Source organism: Cotesia typhae, unplaced genomic scaffold (assembly GCF_013202065.1).
Source record: "Cotesia typhae breed Kobodo isofemale line unplaced genomic scaffold, CoteBio_Ctyphae contig_4, whole genome shotgun sequence".
NCBI lineage: Eukaryota > Metazoa > Arthropoda > Insecta > Hymenoptera > Braconidae > Cotesia > Cotesia typhae.
This window is the reverse complement of record NW_027423748.1, coordinates 9,671,942-9,693,473: the sequence shown is the minus strand read 5'-3', so window position 1 is coordinate 9,693,473 and position 21,532 is coordinate 9,671,942. Positions and strand designations below refer to the sequence as shown.

Sequence of the window (21,532 nt, the reverse complement as noted above, 5' to 3'; positions counted from 1 at the left end):
ATCTCCAAAAACATAAAAAAACTCCAAACAGACACTCTGTCCTAATTTTCTATAATTTAATCAACTTATTAAATAACTTTCAATCTCAGAGATTTATTTCCAACCATTATTAATATTAATATCAATATCCATAACAATACAAATAAATAAACTTATTTTACTCTTACAAATACTTCTATTGCATATAGGCTTAAATACTGACATGACAAAAAAGTGTATTTATAAATATAAATGAATTGACTAGATAAAACAAAACGGAGGTTTATCATTGAAAAAAAATATTAATAGCGTCTGTCATTAATAAAAGTATTGTCCTGTTAAATTTATTACTTTATACACTAACATACTATACTAGTTTAATACTCTTGTGAATGATCGTAACCGGGGCGCGATAAATAATAAAGTCTACTATCAGACACCTCAATAATGGTATACATTATTTTTTATAATGTCTCAACGACTGGACGGACAATTGGTGTTTTACAGTTTAGTTTATCTGGCAGTCATCAATTTATCTCCATTATCATTATTTGGTGATTTTAATTGAACATTTATTGTCACAAATAATTTATAATAATAATAATTAACTATAAAGTTCAATTTCGGATTTTGGTTACCCCATCATTTTTTTTTTTTTTTTTTTTTTTAATAATTATTTAAATTTATTTTTTTATCTACACTCCGAATTTTCAACTCTCGACTTGCGACCTGGAAAAGAAAATAGATTTTTATTAAAAATCTACAATAATTAGTTTGTAGCGTAAGTACTAATTACTCACGTGCTGGCTTCCTCGATAACAGTGATAGCTCGGTTATTAATCGGAGCGGGCATCAAAAGCCATTTAGACTTGACGTCATCTTCGTCGAGGATACTCTGACTGGTGGAGGGTCCCGCGGCACTTTGATTAGCTTTGATGCTCTTTGACCGAGCCAGTGACCACTTCCGTCCCTTGCGGTCCATTATTATCGGCATCTCGGCAATAAGATTGTTCTCGAACTCGGAGAGCATCAAATAATTTTCGACTTTATTGCAGGAGGTAATACAGTCGCCGATGTACTCGATGTCGTCGAGGATATTGTCGGGTAAATCCATGTCCGCGATTCCTTCCTCGGAAATACAGGTCAGCTCGGGCTTGTCGACGCTTATTTTATTTATGCTTTCACCTGCAAAATAATTAAGTTATTTATGGAAGTACAGGAGTCGGTAAATTTCGGTTAATAATTGAGAAGAGAGATAATTACCTAGAGCCGGTGGATGCTCGGAGCTCGTATTGAAGCCCACAGCACCGGCACCGGGTGTGTTATCGTTTTCGGGTTCTTGATTAAATGATAGCCCACGTTTTTTGGGGCAGTTTGAATTACACGTGTGTTTAATGCCGTTCGTTTTTCCACTTCGATGCTTGGATAGGTTTCGTTTGTGTAAGTCAATGAAAAATAATGTAAAGCTACCAACTAAAACGCACGTTGAACTAAAATAATAACCAGCTTTATTGCCGAAACTGATGTTTATGTACCCTGTAATTCATTTTATTAATTAGGATAAATTCTGTTAGATTTTTTTGTAAGGGAGCTTGTAAATTTATTATTTACTGAATTTATTTTTCATCAAAAATAAAATAAAATTTTATTTTATTATTTTTCTAATTGAAAATTTATAAAAAATTCGACATTTAATCTTTTAAAATTTTTTTCTTTCAATTTAATAAAAGTAATAATAAAAATATACCTGAAATAGGAACGCCGATCGCAATAGGAATAGCTTGTGAGCATTGAACGAATCCCCAAGTGCGTACAAAATTTCTGGCTCGTACTCGTTCATACGTGTACATTTTTAGACTATAATGATATCCACCGCAGAAGATCCCATAGATCCAGGTAAACATGACATACCCGTAGTAATTACCCTGAACAGTAGTAAGCGCCAGTATGCAAATTCCACAGATAAACACCGCGGTTTGGACCAAATATTGCCGCGCAATTCGACACTCGACATTCTGCCTTATTACTAAAAGTCCAAAGGTTACGCAGCCTACCGTCCAGCCCAATCCTAAATATGCTTGTAGTAGAATCACCGTGTCTCCGAGTCCTTCCTCTTCGATTTGATGCGCCTTCAATAAAAAAACAAAATTAAAAAATTAGTTTAATTAAAAAAAATTAATTCGAATAAAATTAATTTATTTTTTAATTTAATAACTTACCAGATAAAAGATAGGCGTGTTTATCCCAAAAGCGGAAATTCCAGTAGACAACAATAAAATTCTTACAGTTTTGCTTTTCAAAGTAGTAAAATCGAGAATGGGCGGTCTGTCGTCGACTTTATTTTTTTCTTTTATCTTTCGCTTTTGATTTTTTAAATGCAAGATTGCCCGTCGTTGTGGGTGATAAAGCGAAGCACTGCGATAAAATGTTCCTAAAAAAAATGTCGAGAAGACAGTTACTGTGACCGCCTGAAGCCCTAAGCGCCAGCCAATTTTTCTGAAAGTGTATCACATAAAAAATATCAATTATTTATCATTTTATATTAAAAAAAGTATATTATTATTTTCATTTTTATTATTAAAATATTATACTACCCAATAATACTTTTGATGAACGCCGACATGATGGCAATGCCCAAACCACTTCCTGAGACGATAAAAATCTCAACGAATTCTCGTTTGCGTTTAAAATATTGCGCTACCAGCAGGGTACTGCAATCTCGTGTTATACCGACTCCTACGCCTAAATTATATTATATATTTATTTATTTAAGTGTGCAATAATACAACATTATACAACATTATACAATTATACAACATTACTATGTAGTGTAAGGTAAGGTAAAAGATATGAAGTATGAATATAAAGTGTAAACCTGTACGATGGTTCCGTTATTTCCTTATTTTTATACTATTATATCTTGACTTACCTACTACCGCGCCGTAGCTGAAAAAAAGCTGATGGAATTGTGTTGCGAATGACGTAAACAAACATCCTAACGCTGTCACCAGACCGCCAAGTACTGCTGTCACGCGAGTGCTTTTTCTCCGGCAGAACCCTATTGTCACTGGAGAAATTAATAAAGCGACACCCGTTGACATTGCTCCCAGCCATCCTGTAATCAAAAAAATATTTTTTTTTTTTTTTTTTATATTACAAAATAATTTTATTTTATTGAAATTTTTTTTGACTTATAAAAATTTATTTTCGATATATAGAAAAATCTTTAACTTTGTAAAAGAGAGGAAAAGTTGACCACTTGAGTATTTATTTGCCCTACATTTAAAGTTAATGCAATGATGAGTCAAGAGTATCGCGTAACAGCTACCATTAATTTTATTACGCGAAAGTGTCAATCATTTTAGAATTCTCAGCTGACAGGTAATGTGAAGACACTTGAAAAAAAAAAAAAAAAAAAAAAATACTAATCGTTGAATTTTTTTTCTAATAGAAAATATTTTCCCGAATATTTAAGAGGACAAATTAAATTTTTCCCTAATTTAATTATTTTATAATCCTTAAATTATTAACCGCGCTTCACTTTAAAAAATTATTTTTAATTTTTTTAATTTTAGTAATTACCTAAGAGGTAGTAATAATAATAATTAATAGTTACAATTATAATTATTTAAAAAGAAATACAACGCACCTACATCTAAATAATTCTGTGAATAGTTTCGAACAGTCTCTATAAGCCATATTCCAGCAGCACCATGAACACCCGTCGCAATTATTCCAATTAACACACTCACGGTAATTATAATCCATCCCCAATTACCTTCTGGATAATAATGTCTTATGACAAACTGAGTTTTACTACGAAGATTTAAAGATTATGAAAAACAGGCAACTATTTATCAAATGCTGTAAAAACCGTAACCTTTTTCTGTTGTACCTCGGTCGTGCATTATCTCTATTATTTTTATCATCACGTTCTTCACTGACTACGTGCTCGTAGCCAGCGGAGCCGAGATCACCGGAAATAATCCCACTGTCGTCGGTGTAAGCCGGATGCTGCTTTATTTCGTCCATCTTTCAGATTCACCCATACATTAATTAAAACTCGATCAGTCAATTAATTATTTTTACAATCAATCAATCGATAATAATTGAAGTATAATAAATAAAAATAGCGAATATATGTGCTCTGTATAACTGGCTAAATTTGATCTGCGTCAGAAGGTGTCCAAATATGTACTAAACCCAACGATAAAGTAAGTAAACCGCAAACTCAAGAATGAAGAGGGGAATATAATAAATTGACCAATGAAAACAGAGGGCTTACCACGTGGATCTTTCCGCCGTAGGTTTAGGGAATAAAATTATTATATTTTATATTTATTTATATTTTATATACTCCGTTTTTTCATTTTATAATTTCATTTTATATCAAGCTCGTAGATTATTACTGCTATTATTATTTTAATCAATCATACAAATTTATCATATGATAAATGTTTTTAAAAGCCGGACTTACTGTCAACTTTACTAGTTGATTGAAAAATTCTTCTGAGCACAAATTTTTTACTTGACCAGAATACTTAGGCTCTGTTCTCTGAAAACGGTTCAATATTTTATCTTTATAGAACCACAAAAGTATCTGTTTATTTTTGGTAAAAAAAAAAAAAATGGATTTATTTGACCACAAATAAAAAAGGATAAGGGATATTATGATTTATTGGAAGCGAGTCGAGAGATCCAGATCTTGTTGAGTTATTTGATAGACCCGGGCATAATAATATTAAAGTATCCCCAATATGTTTATGGAAAAATAAAACAAAAAATATACAATATATTAAACCGCGACTCGTGGTTGGCAAATTAATGATGTATAACCCGAGATATTATTTACCGTATATCGTTTAATAGCTTTCATTTAAGTGAGTAATAGAAGACAGAGTAAGGGAGAAATGTGATGATGATGGTGATGGTGATGTTGATGGAAATAGCGGCAGCAGGTATGACAAAAGGGTGTCGTAATATTTTCGGGACGAAAAGGGTCGTCCTAGAAAAAAAATTTCTAGGCCTCGTATCCAAACACTGGATTATCATTAAATTTTTTATTTCCATTTTCTAGTAAATAACATTGTTTTTACGGCTTTTTTATCAGACACTTTTTTTTCTAATTTTTCGATCATTTAAACAAAAAATTTATTGATGAGATATTTATTTTAAAAATTCATTAAATTAATTTAATAAATAAAATAAAATTGCTGGCAGATAAATAGCTTGCCTACGAATCTCAATTATGAATAGAAGCGAGACTTTGAATAAAGTGATCAAGTTTATCCTCAGGGGGTTAATTTTTGCAAGGATATAAACTACATTTAGATTTTTATATCATATAGTCTGGATATTATTATTAATCCTAGAAGCATGCGGGTGCAACGAACAAAAAAAAATATATTCGCGACAAAAGTTTTCTCAGAAACAAAATTTGTATGCAAATAGATTTTTTCTCCGGTAAACGTAACCGTCTACCACCGAAAGTTCAATGACAAGAGTACTTGCAAGAGTACAGAAAAAAAAAATTGTTTCTTGTTTAATTTTTATAAAATTAAATATCAATTAAAATAAATCTCCAGTAACGTCTTATCAAATAAATTCTCATTTCCAGCAAACTGTAATTTAGAATCAACTATTTACTTTTTTATTCATTACAATTTCAATTTAAAATCTCAATTATAATAATGAATGTTATTACTTCCTGATTCAGCTGGTGATTTTTCAGTTTAAAAAACCATTGCAATTGTAATGACACTCGTTACAACTTTAGTAACCGGTCTTAAACTATTAAACTTCCAGTAACACTGGGATTAAATTTCACAAGTAATTCACTTTAGAATTTAATATAAATGCCAATTTCTCACTCATTAAAAAACTATATATTAAATTAAATCGAAGAGCGCAAAAAGATCAATGATTTTATTCACAAGAATTTTATTACATTAAATTCTTATATTTTATACTTTAAGAATTGCATTACTTTTTTTTTGGATTTATTTCAATAAATTATTCAGCGGTCAGCTCGCGGGAAATATTAACGAGACATTTATTTAGGCATTATCATTTTATGTACAATAAATAATTCTTCCTGGGCTACAATAATATTCAATGATTAATAATAATATTTATTTTTAAAGAGCTTACCTCGCTAAATAATTGCATTAGGATCAACACATTATTTATCTTGGGTAGCGCCGAAAATTAATAATAACAATTAGCGGAATTTATTATCGGTTATGGGGTAAAATGCTTACCCGAAAATAAATCCGGGCTGCAAATAGATTTATTACTTAATTTGATAGAGAATGTAATGTGATAATTCAATAAAAGAGCAACGGCGTCCGCTGACATAAAAAAATAACTTTGTTACTGTCGTAAATTTAAACATGAGAGTCGTATAAACCCATCAGTCATGAGTTTTATTGCACACCTACATGGTACATGGAACAAACAAATTCGCTTGAGACTCTTTTTCTACTCAAGACACTTTTTCTCTCTCTGAGTGAGTACTGCCTTATATTATACTTCTTTTAATTTTTTTTTTTTTTTTATGATGCTCTTGCGACGAACCAATGTTATGTGCACTCGTTGCTTTTTTAATAGTTCCCAAAATATGCTTCTTTATTGCTGCGTTTCTGGTTCGCGTGTCTCGATAGCTCGTTTCAAATACTTAAGAAATAAGTGTATGGTTGTAAAATTATATCAAAGCAAGTTTTTGATATTTTGCTTTTTAAAAGCTCGTTAAATTTTAATTGACCAAGTCATTTAACAAAGTATTATTTTTTATTTAATGTCTTATATAATTTTTTAATTAATAATAAAATTAATTAAATAATTTTTAAATATTTTTAAACAATTACCAAAATTTTTTCTATTGAAATATGATGAAGGCATTCAAAAAATTTTCCCAGTATTAAAAATTAAAAAAAAAATTTTAACCCCAGTATTTTTAGCCGGTGATATTTTTCCATTAATTTATGACACACTTTTATGCCGTACGGATATCATGTATGGCTATGACACATTCTATTCGTTGAAGTTAACAGTGTGTGCTTATGTCACACAGGATATCAATATGCCCGTCAACACACAAGATTATTAACAATAAATTCTGTTGTTTTGCTAAAATAATAACACATTTTTCCCTTCGGTTAAAATCCATAATTTTTTCAATCTCCAAAATTACTTTTTTACAATCTCCAAATTATTAAAAAAATTTCCTACTAAAAGTTATAGCAGTGTTAAGTAGTTCACGTCAGCAGTTTTATGGAAAATTTCACACTTACATTATAAATAGATTTATTATAAGCATATGCAAGTTTTTCCTGCACACTCTATATCATTTAAAATTTTCATTTGCTCTTAATATTTTCATAGCTGAATTCTTGGATAGCAAAACATAAAACTTTGCGCGAATTCCCCGAGATATATATTTAAAAAAAATTTTAACTGTAAGTTAACTTAAAAAGACGATAAGGAAAATAAATAAGGTTGATTGTGGATAAACGTATAGAAATTTTTAAACGGTACCGGAGCAATGACTTTTTTATCCCTAGAAAGTTCAATGTTGTATCGGTAGTTTTTTTCCCGGCGAGATATAACAGTGTAGGAGTAGAAGTAGAAGCCGTTCGATCGGACGCCTGAAAAAAAGGAATAGAAAAGGATGATCTGTAGTGCCCGAAAATGAGGAAGAGCGCATACAGGAAAGTTACAGTTGAAGCGTTATCTAGGGCATGTTGCGGACGAAAAACTTTTTCACAAATTTCCGTAAATATAAAACAGCGCAAACTAATACCCCCAGACTAGACGTTATTGCCATTATTATTGTGGTACAACATAATAAAACTGACGCTTATCGATCGTCGAGTTATTAAATTATATAAAATTGAAAATTCCATAAAACAAAACCCTAAAAAAGCAACAGATTACTTTGCTGTAAGATGAAGAACAGATTCATCTTTACTTGTTGAAATAAAATAAAATATAAAAAGGCAGAGTAGCCGAGATAAGAAAGACGTCAGAAAGCGACTTGATAGAGACGTAAACAGAGCGACAGAGACGAGGAAAGGTAGTGTAATGTAATGTAATGTGGCATTACATCTGGACGACGAGAACTGAATTATTGTTGAAGTGAGTCGACGACATAAAGCGGTCTTAGAAGATCCGTGGCTCTAGATATAGATAAAGAGACATCAAGCGACCGAGACTGAGAGCAGTGTACGCTTAAAGATTTACGAAGTTAACTCTCCTCATACTATACGATGAAAGTACTTTACTACTATAACGCGGTATGTACAGCGGCCAGTGAATGGAGTAGGATAACAAACGGAATAGAAAGGCTGCGTCATCAATTCTTATATCATTTGATCGCTTGTTATTTTCTTGCCCCGTTTGACAACTTACTGAGTACGCGACTTACTCAAACACATAAAACTAACTTAACTGGGGGCTAAAGACACACGATACTATTTAAGTGTCTGAGGTCGATGCCGCTCACGTTTCGATCATCTCTATCAACAGATTCAAGTTCAACTCAAAAATAACCTCAATCATTTATTATTGTATTTCACCTTGTTTTTTTTCGATTAGTTCAAGTTCTCAATTCATTTCGCGAGCCTCCCAGCTTAATTCAAAATTGTTAATGGTATTCTCATCCATGATTATTAAGTTATTGTTGTCATTTGATCCAAGTTCTCAATAATTGAATAATTATTAATTCAAAATTACAATATAGATTATTTAGTATAAATATTGCTATGATAGATTTTATCAGGCTCTCATTCAGGTCTTGACCTTTCCAATGATAAAAAAAAATATATATATATAATAACTTTTTCATATAAATACACCACATAGAAAATATTTTTCTTATTCTCTAAATTATGGAGATTAAAATTTTTGTCAGAAGCTCAAATTAGAACCAAAAATAGTTTGCGTCAAAAAAATTGGTCAGCCAAAGTCTAAAAATATCCGACCCCGATGACGCAAAGGAGTAAAAAGTTTCTACTAGTAGAAGGACCTGTTTATTATGGCTTATGGCACTCACCTGCGTCAAGATAAGCCTGGACAGCGAAACGGTTGGCCGCGTGGTGAATAAACAAACCAACAGCTCCATGAATCCCGTGAGAAAGTACTTGTACAAAGACGCCAACGAGGATAATAACCCAGCCCCAGCCGCTTTCCGGGTAGTAATGCTGTCTGAGCGTCAATAATTGCCTGAGATCCGTAACAAGTTTTGAATTGTTGAATTTTCCAGGTCCGTTATCTTGCCCGAGTCCGCTATCGTGGCCAAGTCCGCTGTCGTGAACGGATAGTTGGGGCAAGGACCTGCTGCGATAAGTTAATAACGCCGGTAAATCTTGTCTGTCCTCAAACAGCTCGTAATTATTTTCTTCATTGTAATTGGTATTAGGGGGCGAGACCGGGGAATTTATCTTACTGTACTTGTAGCAAATCCTATCTTCGGAAGAATAATAAGGCTGTCTGCAGTTATCGCAGCTCCTCAGCTGCTGCGCCTCGCTCCGGCTTATATTTATGTTATCCAAGTAAACGTTCTCCCTTTGGCCAACAACGCTGGTCAACTGGTTTCCTTCGCTCGGTCTCGGGTTGTTTGAAAAAGAACTAGTTGAAGAAGAAGAACATCTTGTTGCTTCCCGAAGCGGTTTGACTTTCCAGGAGCTTTTTTTCCCCTGTAAGCTTTTTCGGCTCGATAGAGACTCCCAAGTATCGCCCGCGGGATCAAACTCGCAGACATATTTCTCTCCAGTATTATTTTTATCATTACATTGATGCTCTCCTGTCATATGAGTCGACCGTTCTTTATCAAAAGACACAATTCCGTTGTTCTGGCGATGGTGCCTGCTGCTGAAGGTAGGAGTCGATTTTCCGAGGCAATCTGTGCTCTCATTTTCCTCAAAATCTCCATCTTCTTCATCTGTTAGCACTTCTATGATCTCATCTAGATTTTGCGAGTACTGCAAGCTCGTCTTAGGCCTCACCGACGCTTTGATATTTTCATTGGGCCTACAAGTGTCTTTAGCTTTATTTTTATCCTTGTCTTTACCTTTAACTTTACTTTTATCTTGCTCTTTAGTGCTTTTAATCGGACGCTTGATAATGTTCCAATTTCCGCGACCAAAAAACACCGGGAGGTTTTTATTAATCGCCTCCGTGGTTTCTCCGGTTTTAGTGATACGGTCCACGTGCTCGTCGCCGTAAGGTCTTGCGGCAGAATCGATTTGTGCCTCAACTACCAGCACGTTTTTCGGAATTGCTCTCGCTACTTTGTCATTACTGCACCGGCTATTGGAATATTCAACTGAGGTTCGGTTCATTATCATCCACCGAAGGGTTTCTTGACCGATCCCTTTGTTGCATTTCTTGGGTCTTCCTTTCAGTCACTTATTTTTCACCGATGATAGGACATAATTATACACAGTAAAAATTTTTTTTTTTAATTTTGTTCTTGTAATTTTTTTGATTCTTCAATAATTTACGAAAAAAATTTTTATCTCCTCTTTTATTGAATCATAATAAAAAAAAATAATAAATTAAATGTTAGTTGAATTTTCACACTAATATTTAAAATTATTTACACACCAGAACAATTTATCATTGCAGTGTAAAACTATCAAACTATTTAGGTACTATTAAATTTTTTAAAGCGAGAAATTAAACACCGACAAATATAAATTTATGTCTTTTAATTAACTTTCTGTGAAAGAAATAAAAAGTCCAGTAAAATTACCGCTTGCGATTAAAAGTCGATTATTGTCAGTAATTTCCGAGCGTTGATAGCGCGTGGGTAGTGTGAGACAAGTTTAAGCTGCCGAGTAATAGTCAAATATTCACGTACGTTTATTTAATTTGCACTGAAACTCATGCTTGTTTTTTTTTTTTTAAGCATAAATTATTTTTAACTCCTTTCGATTTTTCTCTTGCTGCTTAAACAGAATTTTCCATTATCACGCCGAGAACTGTATTGAACAACTTTAAAAGATAAAAACAGAGCAATATAAATTACTGAAAATTTTTTTTGATTTCCATCCATTTCAAAACAATCAAACATTTATTTGAGCATCTGACAATCGGGTTGCCTGCATAAGCACGATTCAAAGCTTCATTTAAAAGTCAAACAATCTATAAAATATTTATGGTGCAATAAAATTCAGCGGAGATTAAAATTGGTCACTTTTTACGATTTATGCTTTATGATTATTTTATTAACATTATTATTAACCAGTATGACTCAAAAGAAATTGATGTTCCGGCGTCGATAGATTGTAAAAAATTGTTAATAAAATTTTTCTGTTTGAATTGTTATTCAATTACATTTTTCGGCGAGCAACACGAGAAGGGTACGTGTATGTGACTGTATCAGACGCGAATCGCTTGTGAACTGCCACTGGTTCTGACGCGGGACTTTATTGGAGATCGCGCGCCTCGACGCTCGTTCGATGACTACAGAATCGCGATGCGACTGTGCAAGATCCTTATATTATGATTCATAGACACATGGGTTATTTACCTAAGTGGCTTTATTTACATCTAGGGTTACTAAACGGTATATTTTTTTCTATTTTATTCAAATAAGTCATCAAATTCTAGATTTTTTAACGTGAGTTATTATTTCGCTATTTTATTTTTATTTAAACATCAATTAAAAAAATAAAGCTACTTCCAAATTTTCTGGAAAATTTATTCAATTTTTCTAAAACACTCCAATCAATACTTTTAATAAAATAAAAATAGATGGATTGATCAAACACTGACTTAAATTTTGTTATTTACTATAACGATATTTTTGTAAAAGAATGAGTAGCCAAGAATAAATGGAGTTGGCGAAACTTGTTATTACTATTATATCTCAGAGACAACAGACAGACGAACAATCGAGGATGACTTGAAAAGTCGTTGAAAAGAATAGAATCATCAACAACTGTGTACCACTCAGTGTTGAGCGTGTAGCAGAAGATGCTGAGTATTCCATGAGCCATTCGGATTATTGAGTATAGAGAGTGCAATTTCAGCGTAGAACACTACACGCTAGACTAGTTTTTCTCCTCGCCATTTGCGTCGACGGCTCCCCAGGCTCAATGTACACCAACACTAACACTAACTGCACAATATAATTGAAAGGACTTGAGTTAAGAGACCTGAAAAATTAACCTGCTCTAGCTCTCTCTCTCTCTCTCTCTCTCTCTCTCTCTCTCTCTCTCTTTTTTTTTTTCTATCTATACATAGATCTCATTAAAAACTCGCTTCGCATTAAGCAACTAATCCCCGATTTATTTATTCCTACCTGGTTTAACTCCAAATGCATAAATTTTAAATTTATTTCGTATACGGAGGGAAAATTTATTGATTAACTTTTTTTATTTTAAATTAAGTATCTCCAATTTTGATAAATTTCAAAGATGAAGAGTGCGGTGGCGTACTGGGGTAGCAATCAGGAAAATTGGAAAATTTTTTAGAGTTTATTTATGTCTGTTTTAGATAGTTTGAGAAAACATACTTATAAGACTTATAAGTTAAATAAGAAGTTTTGTTGATCAATTGTCGTGTCGGGAGCGATCAATTTAACCAAGTATTAAATTTCATCGATGAGAAAATTTTTTACACTGATATGATGGAAAATGAGAATCTTAGGAGAAAATACTAGTCTGAATAGAGTAGAGAAGAATAAGAAATTGAAGATGGACAAATGGATGGCACAACTGATGACCGAAAAAAGGGTAGACGACCTAATAAATGCAAAGACAAAAAACATTGAAATAGTCGGTAGCCGGGTATACGTATATAAAGTTTGGACGAATGTAAATTTTCCACTTTTCCGCGCTAATAAAATACGAATCTCCGAGTGCTGAAGAGAGTTAGAGCTCCGTTGGTTATCTCTTAACTAGGGAATTTTTTATCTTTTGAGAAGAGAACAGTAGCGAACGGCAGAGGGAGACAGGAAGGTTACGATTGGACGTAAAATGACAACCGATTGAAATAGAACCCGCTGAAACTGTAAATAAATATAACAAACAACCTGTTTTATTTGTTTTCACTATTGTTGGTTTATTTATTTGTTCAATTAATTGAATCAACTTTGGAAAATAGAATTATAATAATTGTTTAGCCAATAAATTAAATTAACTTGAGTGCAATGAACGTAAGCTGGTAATTGCTGATTCAGTCGGACGTAATCCACCGGCAGGATAATTACGCCAGCACAAACCGCTCCTGTACATGGTCCAACCTCACGAGCTACTCATGGTTTGCTACCTTATCAATTTACGGTATCATAATTGAACTTCTGAATAAATTTCTTTACTTTTTTTTTGTTTTGCTGGATATATTTATCTTTAAGGTGCAGCCATCCTGTGTTGTACCGGAACTTGATTAAATTTATCGTTTGCTTTAGATGGAAACATTTTTTGACGTAGTTATTTTTTTTTTCTTACGTACGTTACCCGGTAAAGTAATTGCAAGGCATATTTTCCGAGAAATTTTATCCCCAACATTTTAGAAAAATTATATTGCATTATTTTTAATAAATAATTATTATTATAGAGTGATAATAAAATAAATTTCAGTAGGAAAAAACAACCTAAAAATGATTACTAAAAATAAAAGACGGCAAGAAAAATAAGTTTATAGAATTTCATAAAATTGTCACATTGAAGTTAATCGAATTTGCTGGTACCTACGTTACTAGTTTGAGCCATTAAATTACTCCCGCGAGTAATACTCTGTGAATTGCACTAGCGTATTGGAATTTGTTTTCCTACAACTGACGATTGATGGTTTTTTCAGGGAATTCCATCCTCGCTCGGTAACCTACAGACCATTACTACGAGGAATCTAATTTTGATTTAGTTTCGAAGCATCGTACAAAGTAACAAAGTAATTGCGAGCTTCAAAATAAGATAATATATAAAATTACTGCTTACTCGGTTCTAAAAAAATAAACAACCCCAGATCTAATCCGAGAGACCGAAAATTTTGATGATTTAAGCTTCATGGTTGATATCAGAGCTCATCCTCATTTGAGGTGTGCAGTTTGAATTTCTATTCAACCTCATTTTAGATGGTATCCCATTTTACGAAGCGTTAAAAATAGGCTGGCTTTCTTTTTATTACCTGGAGCTATTTTTTATGTCTAGATATTTAACGTAACATTGAATAAGCATTTTTTATACACTATTTTTTGAAATGGCTGCCATAACATATTTTTCATCTTCATATTCCTTCACGGTCGTTGTCTCCGGTATCTTCCCTCCGTCAGTGCCGCAGAAGATGATTCCTCTTGGGGACTGTAACTCATCCCTGGTTTATATATCGGTGACACTCTCCAACTCTATATGAGAGTCTGCTTCTCATTGTGAAGAGAGCGTAGCTGGTCCAGAAATTTGCACACGGTCCACTATTCAGATAGGAAATATCTCAGAAAAAGTCCTTTCCATGCAACGAATCCCGGCCGTAATCCATAATCTAGTGTACTTAAATTTAAGGGTGATGGATAATAGGTGATGGCTGGTGTCACTGTCGTTAACGATGCACCGTAATTTTTAATAAATCACCAAAAATGTAAAGTTATTTCATTCAAAGAACGTTTTAATGTCTTTCCTCCTCCTTTTTTTTTTTTTTTTTTTTTTTTTTTTTTTTTCAATGAAATGATGTCGCAACTCGTGAAACCTTCAAATAAATTTTTCAATAAAAGCCCACTGTAATATTGGCACAGCATATATGGCTCGGACATAAAGATGAATTTATATTCTTACAAAATTGATGATACGTAAAGTGCTGCCAGCTACACTGATAATGAAACTTTAAATCTGTCAACTCGTAAAGAGAAAAACTCACCTACCCTTATTTCCAATAAAGTCACTTCTCTAAAAGCTATTTATAACTCTATTGAACGGAGAAGGATAGCCCAACATTTTTTTATCAATTATTATTGGATTTTTTCTATCACATATTTCATTTCCCGACGATAATCCATTTCGTTTTACACCGCTAATTCTCCCCCATTCGATCTAGATACCAAAATCTTAAGTGTAATATGTAATATAATGGTAAGCAATAAATATACCTGAAGTGTCTAATGGCTGTCGGTGAAACTTTAGTTTGGCCGGAAGTGCCAGGAGTCCTGCCAGTGAGAATTGGACTCCGGAACTCAGAAGATGGGCTAAGATACCAACTAAAACTATAATCCACCCCCAACCTCCTTCGGGATAGTAATGACTATACACAACTTTTTGCACTTGTACTTGTACTCGAGCATTATTGTTGTTAATAAAATTATTATATTTATTTGTAGGGACTTTTTCCCTTTCACATTCGCGAATTTTCAAAAAATTATGATTTTTACTGTTAGTGTTCCCATTAACATTGAGCATAATTGCATTTTTGTTCTGTGGATATGCGGAAAAATGAGACTATCTGGAAGACGGTCGACGTCTAACTTGGATGAAAATTTTCGCGTGGTTCTTGCCTCTGTTTTGGGGAATCGTTTCTGGGAGAAAAGAGCGAGAAAAGTGAATGAAATGCTAGAGTGAGTGAGAAACGAAAAAAAAGTGGGATTTGTCATCGCATATGAATGACAGTGTTCTTGTTGCGCATGCGATTTCTAGATTTTATTACCACGTGCTTTTAGTTAACGCGCAGGGTCTTTCCATTATTCTTATTACAAGACAAGGTATATATTATGCAGAACGATGAACGATGAATGAAGGAACAGGATAAAAATAAAGCTGCTGCGGACTTGGGTTTAAAGAGTAATCTAAATTAAGGGGATTTATATCTAAAAAAATAAAAAATCATTTGATATTTATTAACGGAAATATAACATTAAATATGTTGATGATTCTATAGATATAAATGATGATTTACGCCCGTCAGCTGAGAATTTTTATTATTTAAGGACGCCAGTTTATTGCATTTTGCTTGGTTTTAAATGCAAATAGTCGACAGTTACGCTATTTTTCATTGGCTGAATATTAAAAATTTGATTTATCGTCTTCAGATGGCAACTTCATTTTTTCTGAGCGTTAAGATGAGATTTGTTAAAAAATAAGACGACTTTAATCTTGGAACATTAATTTAATTTCTTATAATTTATAATTATTATTACAGTAAATATTTAAATTACACATGATTAAATTTACGAGTTTAAAATTAAAATAAATTATTGACTACTCTGGCAGTGAGTAAAGCGGTTGGCGGGTACGCAGCTTTTTGAAGCCGGTGAGTAAATTTGATTTGGAGGGCAATCGTGAAGGTAACCTTCTGTTGAACCTGATTTGCCTTCTAGACACTTCACGTACTTGCTACTGCACTCTTTATGATGTGGAAAGTGTCCTAGACCAGGACAGAGGCAGTTTTGGCTGACGGGGATCTGTAATGAGAAATAAATACTTCAATAAAAAAACCAAAAATAAAATTTTTGAAGAAACTCACCATTGGTATTGAGTTCTCGAGCAATCGGTCGTAAAATTTTTTGTTTGCTTTCAAACCCTTGCAAGGCATAGTTAATTCTTGAGCAGGAAGACACTGGACCTTATTTTCGTCGAAAGCTGTGTCTTCGGGGCACTGGAGGACTATGATGTTGTAGGAATATATGATAGGGGAAGTACACTGATAGAAAAGATTACAATATTTCGGGTGTCGACGGAACCCAGTTGGACAAACGAGAGCTATTTGTTCTCCAGTTAAGTTTCCAATTGGGCAATGCGCTCTTGAATGAGTCGAATTAGAAGCTAAGTTGAGGTTTCCATCTTTAGTGATCAGAACGTTGTTCGCGTCAAAGTTGTTAAGGTAATGACCTTCTGAGAAACTAGGAGTTTCATTATTTTTAGAGTTGGACTCATGACTGTTGTTTTTGTCTTTAGAATTGTTTCCAGGGAATCCGTCATCATCTTCGTACTCAATAGGCTCTCGAGGTCCACTAGTGTTTATCTCGTCTGTCGGATAAGTTTCTTCGAATCCGAATGTGTTATCGTGACCATAGTTATGATCATTAATATTGTTTTCCATTACAGTTTTATTATTTTGTTGGTGTAAGTTGAAATCATTTCCAGAATGATCTGAAGAATGATCATTGTTTTCAGTGTGAGAGTCTGTTTTGTTCACATTCGACCCAACATCGCTCTCATGAGATTGTCCAATTTCAAGTTCATTAAAATCATGATCTGATCCTTCAAAATGATTGTTTTCTTTCTGATGATCGTACTCAGATTTATCGAAGGATTCTTCTTTGTGATTGACATCAAGTTCATTGTGATTTATTTCTTCAAATTCAGTTTTATGATAGCCGAAATCATTGTTATTAATTTCTCCGTGCATAGAACCATCATTATGTTTTTGCAGATGACTCTCATTAGTGTTGCTGTCGATGTTCTTATCGTTAGAATTTGAACTGTTAATATTGTTATCATTATTTTTATTGGAGCTTGTATTATCATACAAATCTGAGTTTTCTGATTTATGAGTCATGCTGTTGAATTTGTCGTTGTTATACTTGTCAGTGTTATCATCTTGGTGCCCTGATAAACTGCCGTGGCCATTATTTTCATTATTTGAATTATCTTGGAAATTATTATCATTGTGATTGCTTTCGATGTGATTTGAATTTTCCGAAATGTTATCAAATTCCTGACGATGAGTTTCTTGATTGTTGTTCAACTGTTCATTATAATCATTTCCATCTACAGAATTAATACTATTAACATTACTCTCACTGTTGTGATTTTTTTCAAAATTAGTTTGATTGTAGCGACTCTTTAAGTATTTTGAATTTCCTAAGATATGATTGAATTCATTATGTTGAGTTTGTTGATTTTCTATATTATTAAATCCTTGATTATTAGTAGTTTCATGCTTTGAATTTTCTTCCGTGACATTTTTTGGACTTTCGTATTGATTTAGAGAATTTTTTTCAACGTTATGGTTTTCGAAGTGATTTAAACTCTCTGAATTATGACTGTGTTCATCATAAGTTCCTTGATTTTCAACGTTATTAGAATTCTCCTGGTAGTTTATATCATGCCTTGAAGAGTTGCTTTGAACATTATTTTTACCATAGGAAAAGTCTTCGTAATTTGTTTCATTGTAATGGTTTTCAACGTGGTTTGAATTTTTATCAAATTTCTGGGGATGGGTTTCTTGATAGTTAGCGTTATTAAATTGTTCATTATAATTATTTTGACTTACCGAATTATTTTCATCGATATTACTCTCAATGTTTTGATTTTTTTCAAAATTATTTTGATTGTAGTTGTCTGAGTAATCAGAATTTCCAGAATTTTTATTAAATTTATTATGATCAGTTTGTTGATTTTCTACGTTGTTTTCTTGATTGACATTATTTTGGTTTTCATAATGGTTTTGAGATCTATTTACATGATTAAAATTTTCAAAGTAAGTTAAATTTTTTGAAGTTTTATTAAATTCATTTTGATGAATTTTTTGATTGTCAAAATTATTAAATTCTTCTTGTAAATTAGTATTTTGTCCTGAAGAACTGTGGACGTTATTTTCACTATTTGAATGAACTTGAGAACTATTTTCATCGTAATTATTTTCACTGCGACCAGAATTATCCGAAATGGAGCTATTTCCATCGAAGTGATTCTCACGGTGATCTGAATTTTTAGATTTATCATTAAATTGATTTTCAAAGTTAGTATTAGACTCCCTATTATGATTAATTTCATTATGTTCATGATTTTGAGAACTACTTCCATCAAAATGATTTTCGCTGTGATCTGAACTCTCCAAATTATTACCAAAATCATTTTGATGAGTTTCCTGGTTGTTAAACTTATCAAATAGTTCCTGAGAATTAATATCTTGGCCTGGTGTACTTCCACCGAAACTTTGATTATATTCATGGTTTTGAGAACTATCTTTGCCATAATGATTTGAATTTTCTGAATGACTGTTAAAGCCATTATTCATTTCTTTATGTCCAGCGTTATTAGATTGCTGATTATTATTAATTTCATAATTCGAAGAACCTGCGCTGTTATTACTCTCACCATTGAAATGATTTTGATTATTACTTTCTTTATAAAAACTATCCATGCCTCTAGAATCTCCTGTCTGTTCTATATTGTCTATGTCCGTACTATGAATACCTCCACTAAAACCATCAAAATTGCCACTATTCTCAGAGTGGGTGAATTGATTATTTACATTATGATTACTATCCTGACCATGTAAAGAATGTGAACTATCATATTCATTATTATATCCATTTTGACTACTACCTTGTCCATATGCATTATTTGTTTCGCTAGCATGACTTCCGGTAAACCCTGAATTATTGAATTCCGTCTGAGTTTCTTTATTTCTATGATTGCTATGCTCCGAAATTTCATTATTACTTTGTCCATGATTTAAACTATCGTACCCATTATTATTAATCTTATTTTGCTCTGAATAACTCCCTTGATTATTATTAAATTGCAAGTTATTGTTCTCACTATTTGAACTCTCATTATTAGACTCTGTTTTATCCTTTCCTATGAAACCGTTAGAGTCAAAATGATTTTGCGAGTTCAAATTTCCGTTGAACCCATTGGATTGCTCACCTCCAGCCATCGATCCATGATTTTGTGACCATGCAGACGATCCACTCCAACTTCCACCTCCATTCTGATAAAATCCTGGACTACCCTGACTCCCTTGTTGGAATCCGGAGCTTCCTGATCTACACTCTGTCCTCATCGTCGCCCAGCTGGCCATACACCATTGCTTCTCGTTCTCCCACACTGAATTGATCGGACATGAGTACGCGAATTTATTATAAATGTGATTTGCCATGGTCATACACAAGTAAAACTTCTGACAGTCTGATGGGTCGGCCATGAACCCTTCGTCTATACATGACGGCTCATTGTTGGTCCTCACAACCGGGTTTGTTTTCTGCAGGTACCACGGACTGCCAATCACTCCGTATTCTAGATGATTAGATTGAGAACCCCACTTGTAATTTTGACATTTAACGTTGCCACTGAATCTCGGAAGCATACATCTCTTCCGGATGAGCGAATACACCGTTCCTGGACCACATACGTGCTTATGGGCTTTTAGTCCGGGCCCAAAACCTGTAGTATCACAGTGGTAGAAGACCGCACAGTCATTGGGGTGCTCGAAGTACCCTCTTCCAGGGCATTTAAACTCATCTTCACTTACCTTATGAAAGCCTGGAAATTTTCATACAATAGGTCATTGTCATTACCTGTTTTTTTATGTAATAGTTTTTTGTTGTCGCAAGTGTTACTTACCATTGAAACCGAATGTTGCGTAGGAAAGTGTCACACACAAATTTATTAAAAGAACTGTTCTCAACATGTTGCTAAGAGTCAATGAACTTTAATCAGAAAAATTTATTGAAAAAATTTATTTATTGTTGATGAAATTTTTATCCGGAAAAACGATTTAATTGTTTACTTATTTTTTCAAAATAAATTAAAAAGTTAATAAATAAAATTGATATTAACTCACCAAACGACAAAACTAATTGAACAGTAACGCGTTACTTTTTGATTGATATTTCGAGGCGGTAAACTCAGATTTATAGATCCATACTTCATGCATGAATACCTTCAAGTGACATTGACGGTAAAGTATCTCGAATAATATAGCATCTGTGTTAATAATTGTTTTAAATTGAATTGTCTTTATCATAAAAATAAAAATTTACTCAAGATAATATTAATTATTGTAAAAACAATTTACGCACTTAAACGATGTTTATATATCTTAAATAATTATATGATGATTTATCATCTCAAAAATTTAACAAGCTATGAAACAATAAAGATTGTTTAAACAATAAAATAATAATATTTTTTTAAATATTTGATTGTTACTTTCGAATATGGATTTATAAATAAACGATTTGTTATCGCATATCGCAAAATTACGTAAATAAAAAACGTGTGAAAAAAATAAATACGGTATTGTTTGTCTAACATTAATCGAACCAGCTGTTTTAAAACCGGTGTCAAATAATATTTATTTATTGCGCAAAAAACCGGGTTATTAAGTCACCTCGGTTATGATTTATTAAATAACAACATTTATTTTTTCTGTCAATACTCGTAATTAAATGCCCAGTCATAATTGAGTCAATAGGAAGATAATTTATTTATTGCAAACATTCAATGTTAAATAAATGTTTATCCGGCTGTATTATTTACTACGATACTATTCAAGTCTTATTTAACAGACCTCAAGTACACATTACACATTAATAGTCTAATTCGGGTATGGTACTAAATTACGCGACCCAAATTACAAACAAATCCCAGCTGTAAACTTACTTTGCACCGTTTATACGATCATAATTTCTAGTTCCAAGGATTTAACTGAACATAAATGTCCTCGCCGGTTTAAATCAGTTCTAAATCTCATCTTTTACAACTCTATTAATAGTAATTAGTAAATTAAATGATAATTAATATTCGGAACAATTATCTTTACATCTTCATCCCTTAAGTCGATAAGTAAAAATAGTTGTTGGTAAGAAAGTTATCTTTGACGCTGTAAGTTC

The 21,532-nt window shown here is 32.7% G+C and overlaps 2 protein-coding genes and 1 long non-coding RNA gene across 5 annotated transcripts in view; 1 reads left to right on the top strand and 2 right to left on the bottom strand.

Annotated features, from left to right (window-relative positions):
- Positions 1 to 21,532, top strand: part of LOC141527574 (uncharacterized) — a 140,319-nt gene that overhangs the window by 3,002 nt on the left and 115,785 nt on the right. The window lies entirely within an intron of this gene.
- Positions 22 to 10,448, bottom strand: LOC141527478 (uncharacterized). Its single transcript, XM_074242992.1, has 8 exons — positions 9,032 to 10,448; positions 2,909 to 3,094; positions 2,574 to 2,721; positions 2,199 to 2,475; positions 1,727 to 2,108; positions 1,243 to 1,515; positions 780 to 1,164; positions 22 to 708 (listed from the first exon to the last, which is right to left on the bottom strand). The coding sequence occupies exons 1-8, from the start codon at positions 10,323 to 10,325 to the stop codon at positions 690 to 692; spliced, it is 2,964 nt and encodes a 987-aa protein (XP_074099093.1). The 5' UTR covers positions 10,326 to 10,448; the 3' UTR covers positions 22 to 689.
- Positions 16,063 to 20,430, bottom strand: LOC141527125 (uncharacterized). Its single transcript, XM_074242436.1, has 3 exons — positions 20,262 to 20,430; positions 16,432 to 20,180; positions 16,063 to 16,369 (listed from the first exon to the last, which is right to left on the bottom strand). The coding sequence occupies exons 1-3, from the start codon at positions 20,326 to 20,328 to the stop codon at positions 16,160 to 16,162; spliced, it is 4,026 nt and encodes a 1,341-aa protein (XP_074098537.1). The 5' UTR covers positions 20,329 to 20,430; the 3' UTR covers positions 16,063 to 16,159.

Excerpts from the sequence above, each read along its gene's own strand:
- LOC141527478 (XM_074242992.1), bottom strand. The coding sequence starts at position 10,325 with ATGATAATGAACCGAACCTCAGTTGAATATTCCAATAGCCGGTGCAGT. Across the intron at positions 3,095-9,031 it reads CCAGGCTTATCTTGACGCAG|GATGGCTGGGAGCAATGTCA; the intron begins GTGAGTGCCATA and ends TTTTGATTACAG. Across the intron at positions 2,109-2,198 it reads ACACGCCTATCTTTTATCTG|GCGCATCAAATCGAAGAGGA; the intron begins GTAAGTTATTAA and ends TTTTTATTGAAG.
- LOC141527125 (XM_074242436.1), bottom strand. The coding sequence starts at position 20,328 with ATGTTGAGAACAGTTCTTTTAATAAATTTGTGTGTGACACTTTCCTAC. Across the intron at positions 20,181-20,261 it reads CGCAACATTCGGTTTCAATG|GCTTTCATAAGGTAAGTGAA; the intron begins GTAAGTAACACT and ends GAAAATTTCCAG. Across the intron at positions 16,370-16,431 it reads TCGAGAACTCAATACCAATG|ATCCCCGTCAGCCAAAACTG; the intron begins GTGAGTTTCTTC and ends TTCTCATTACAG.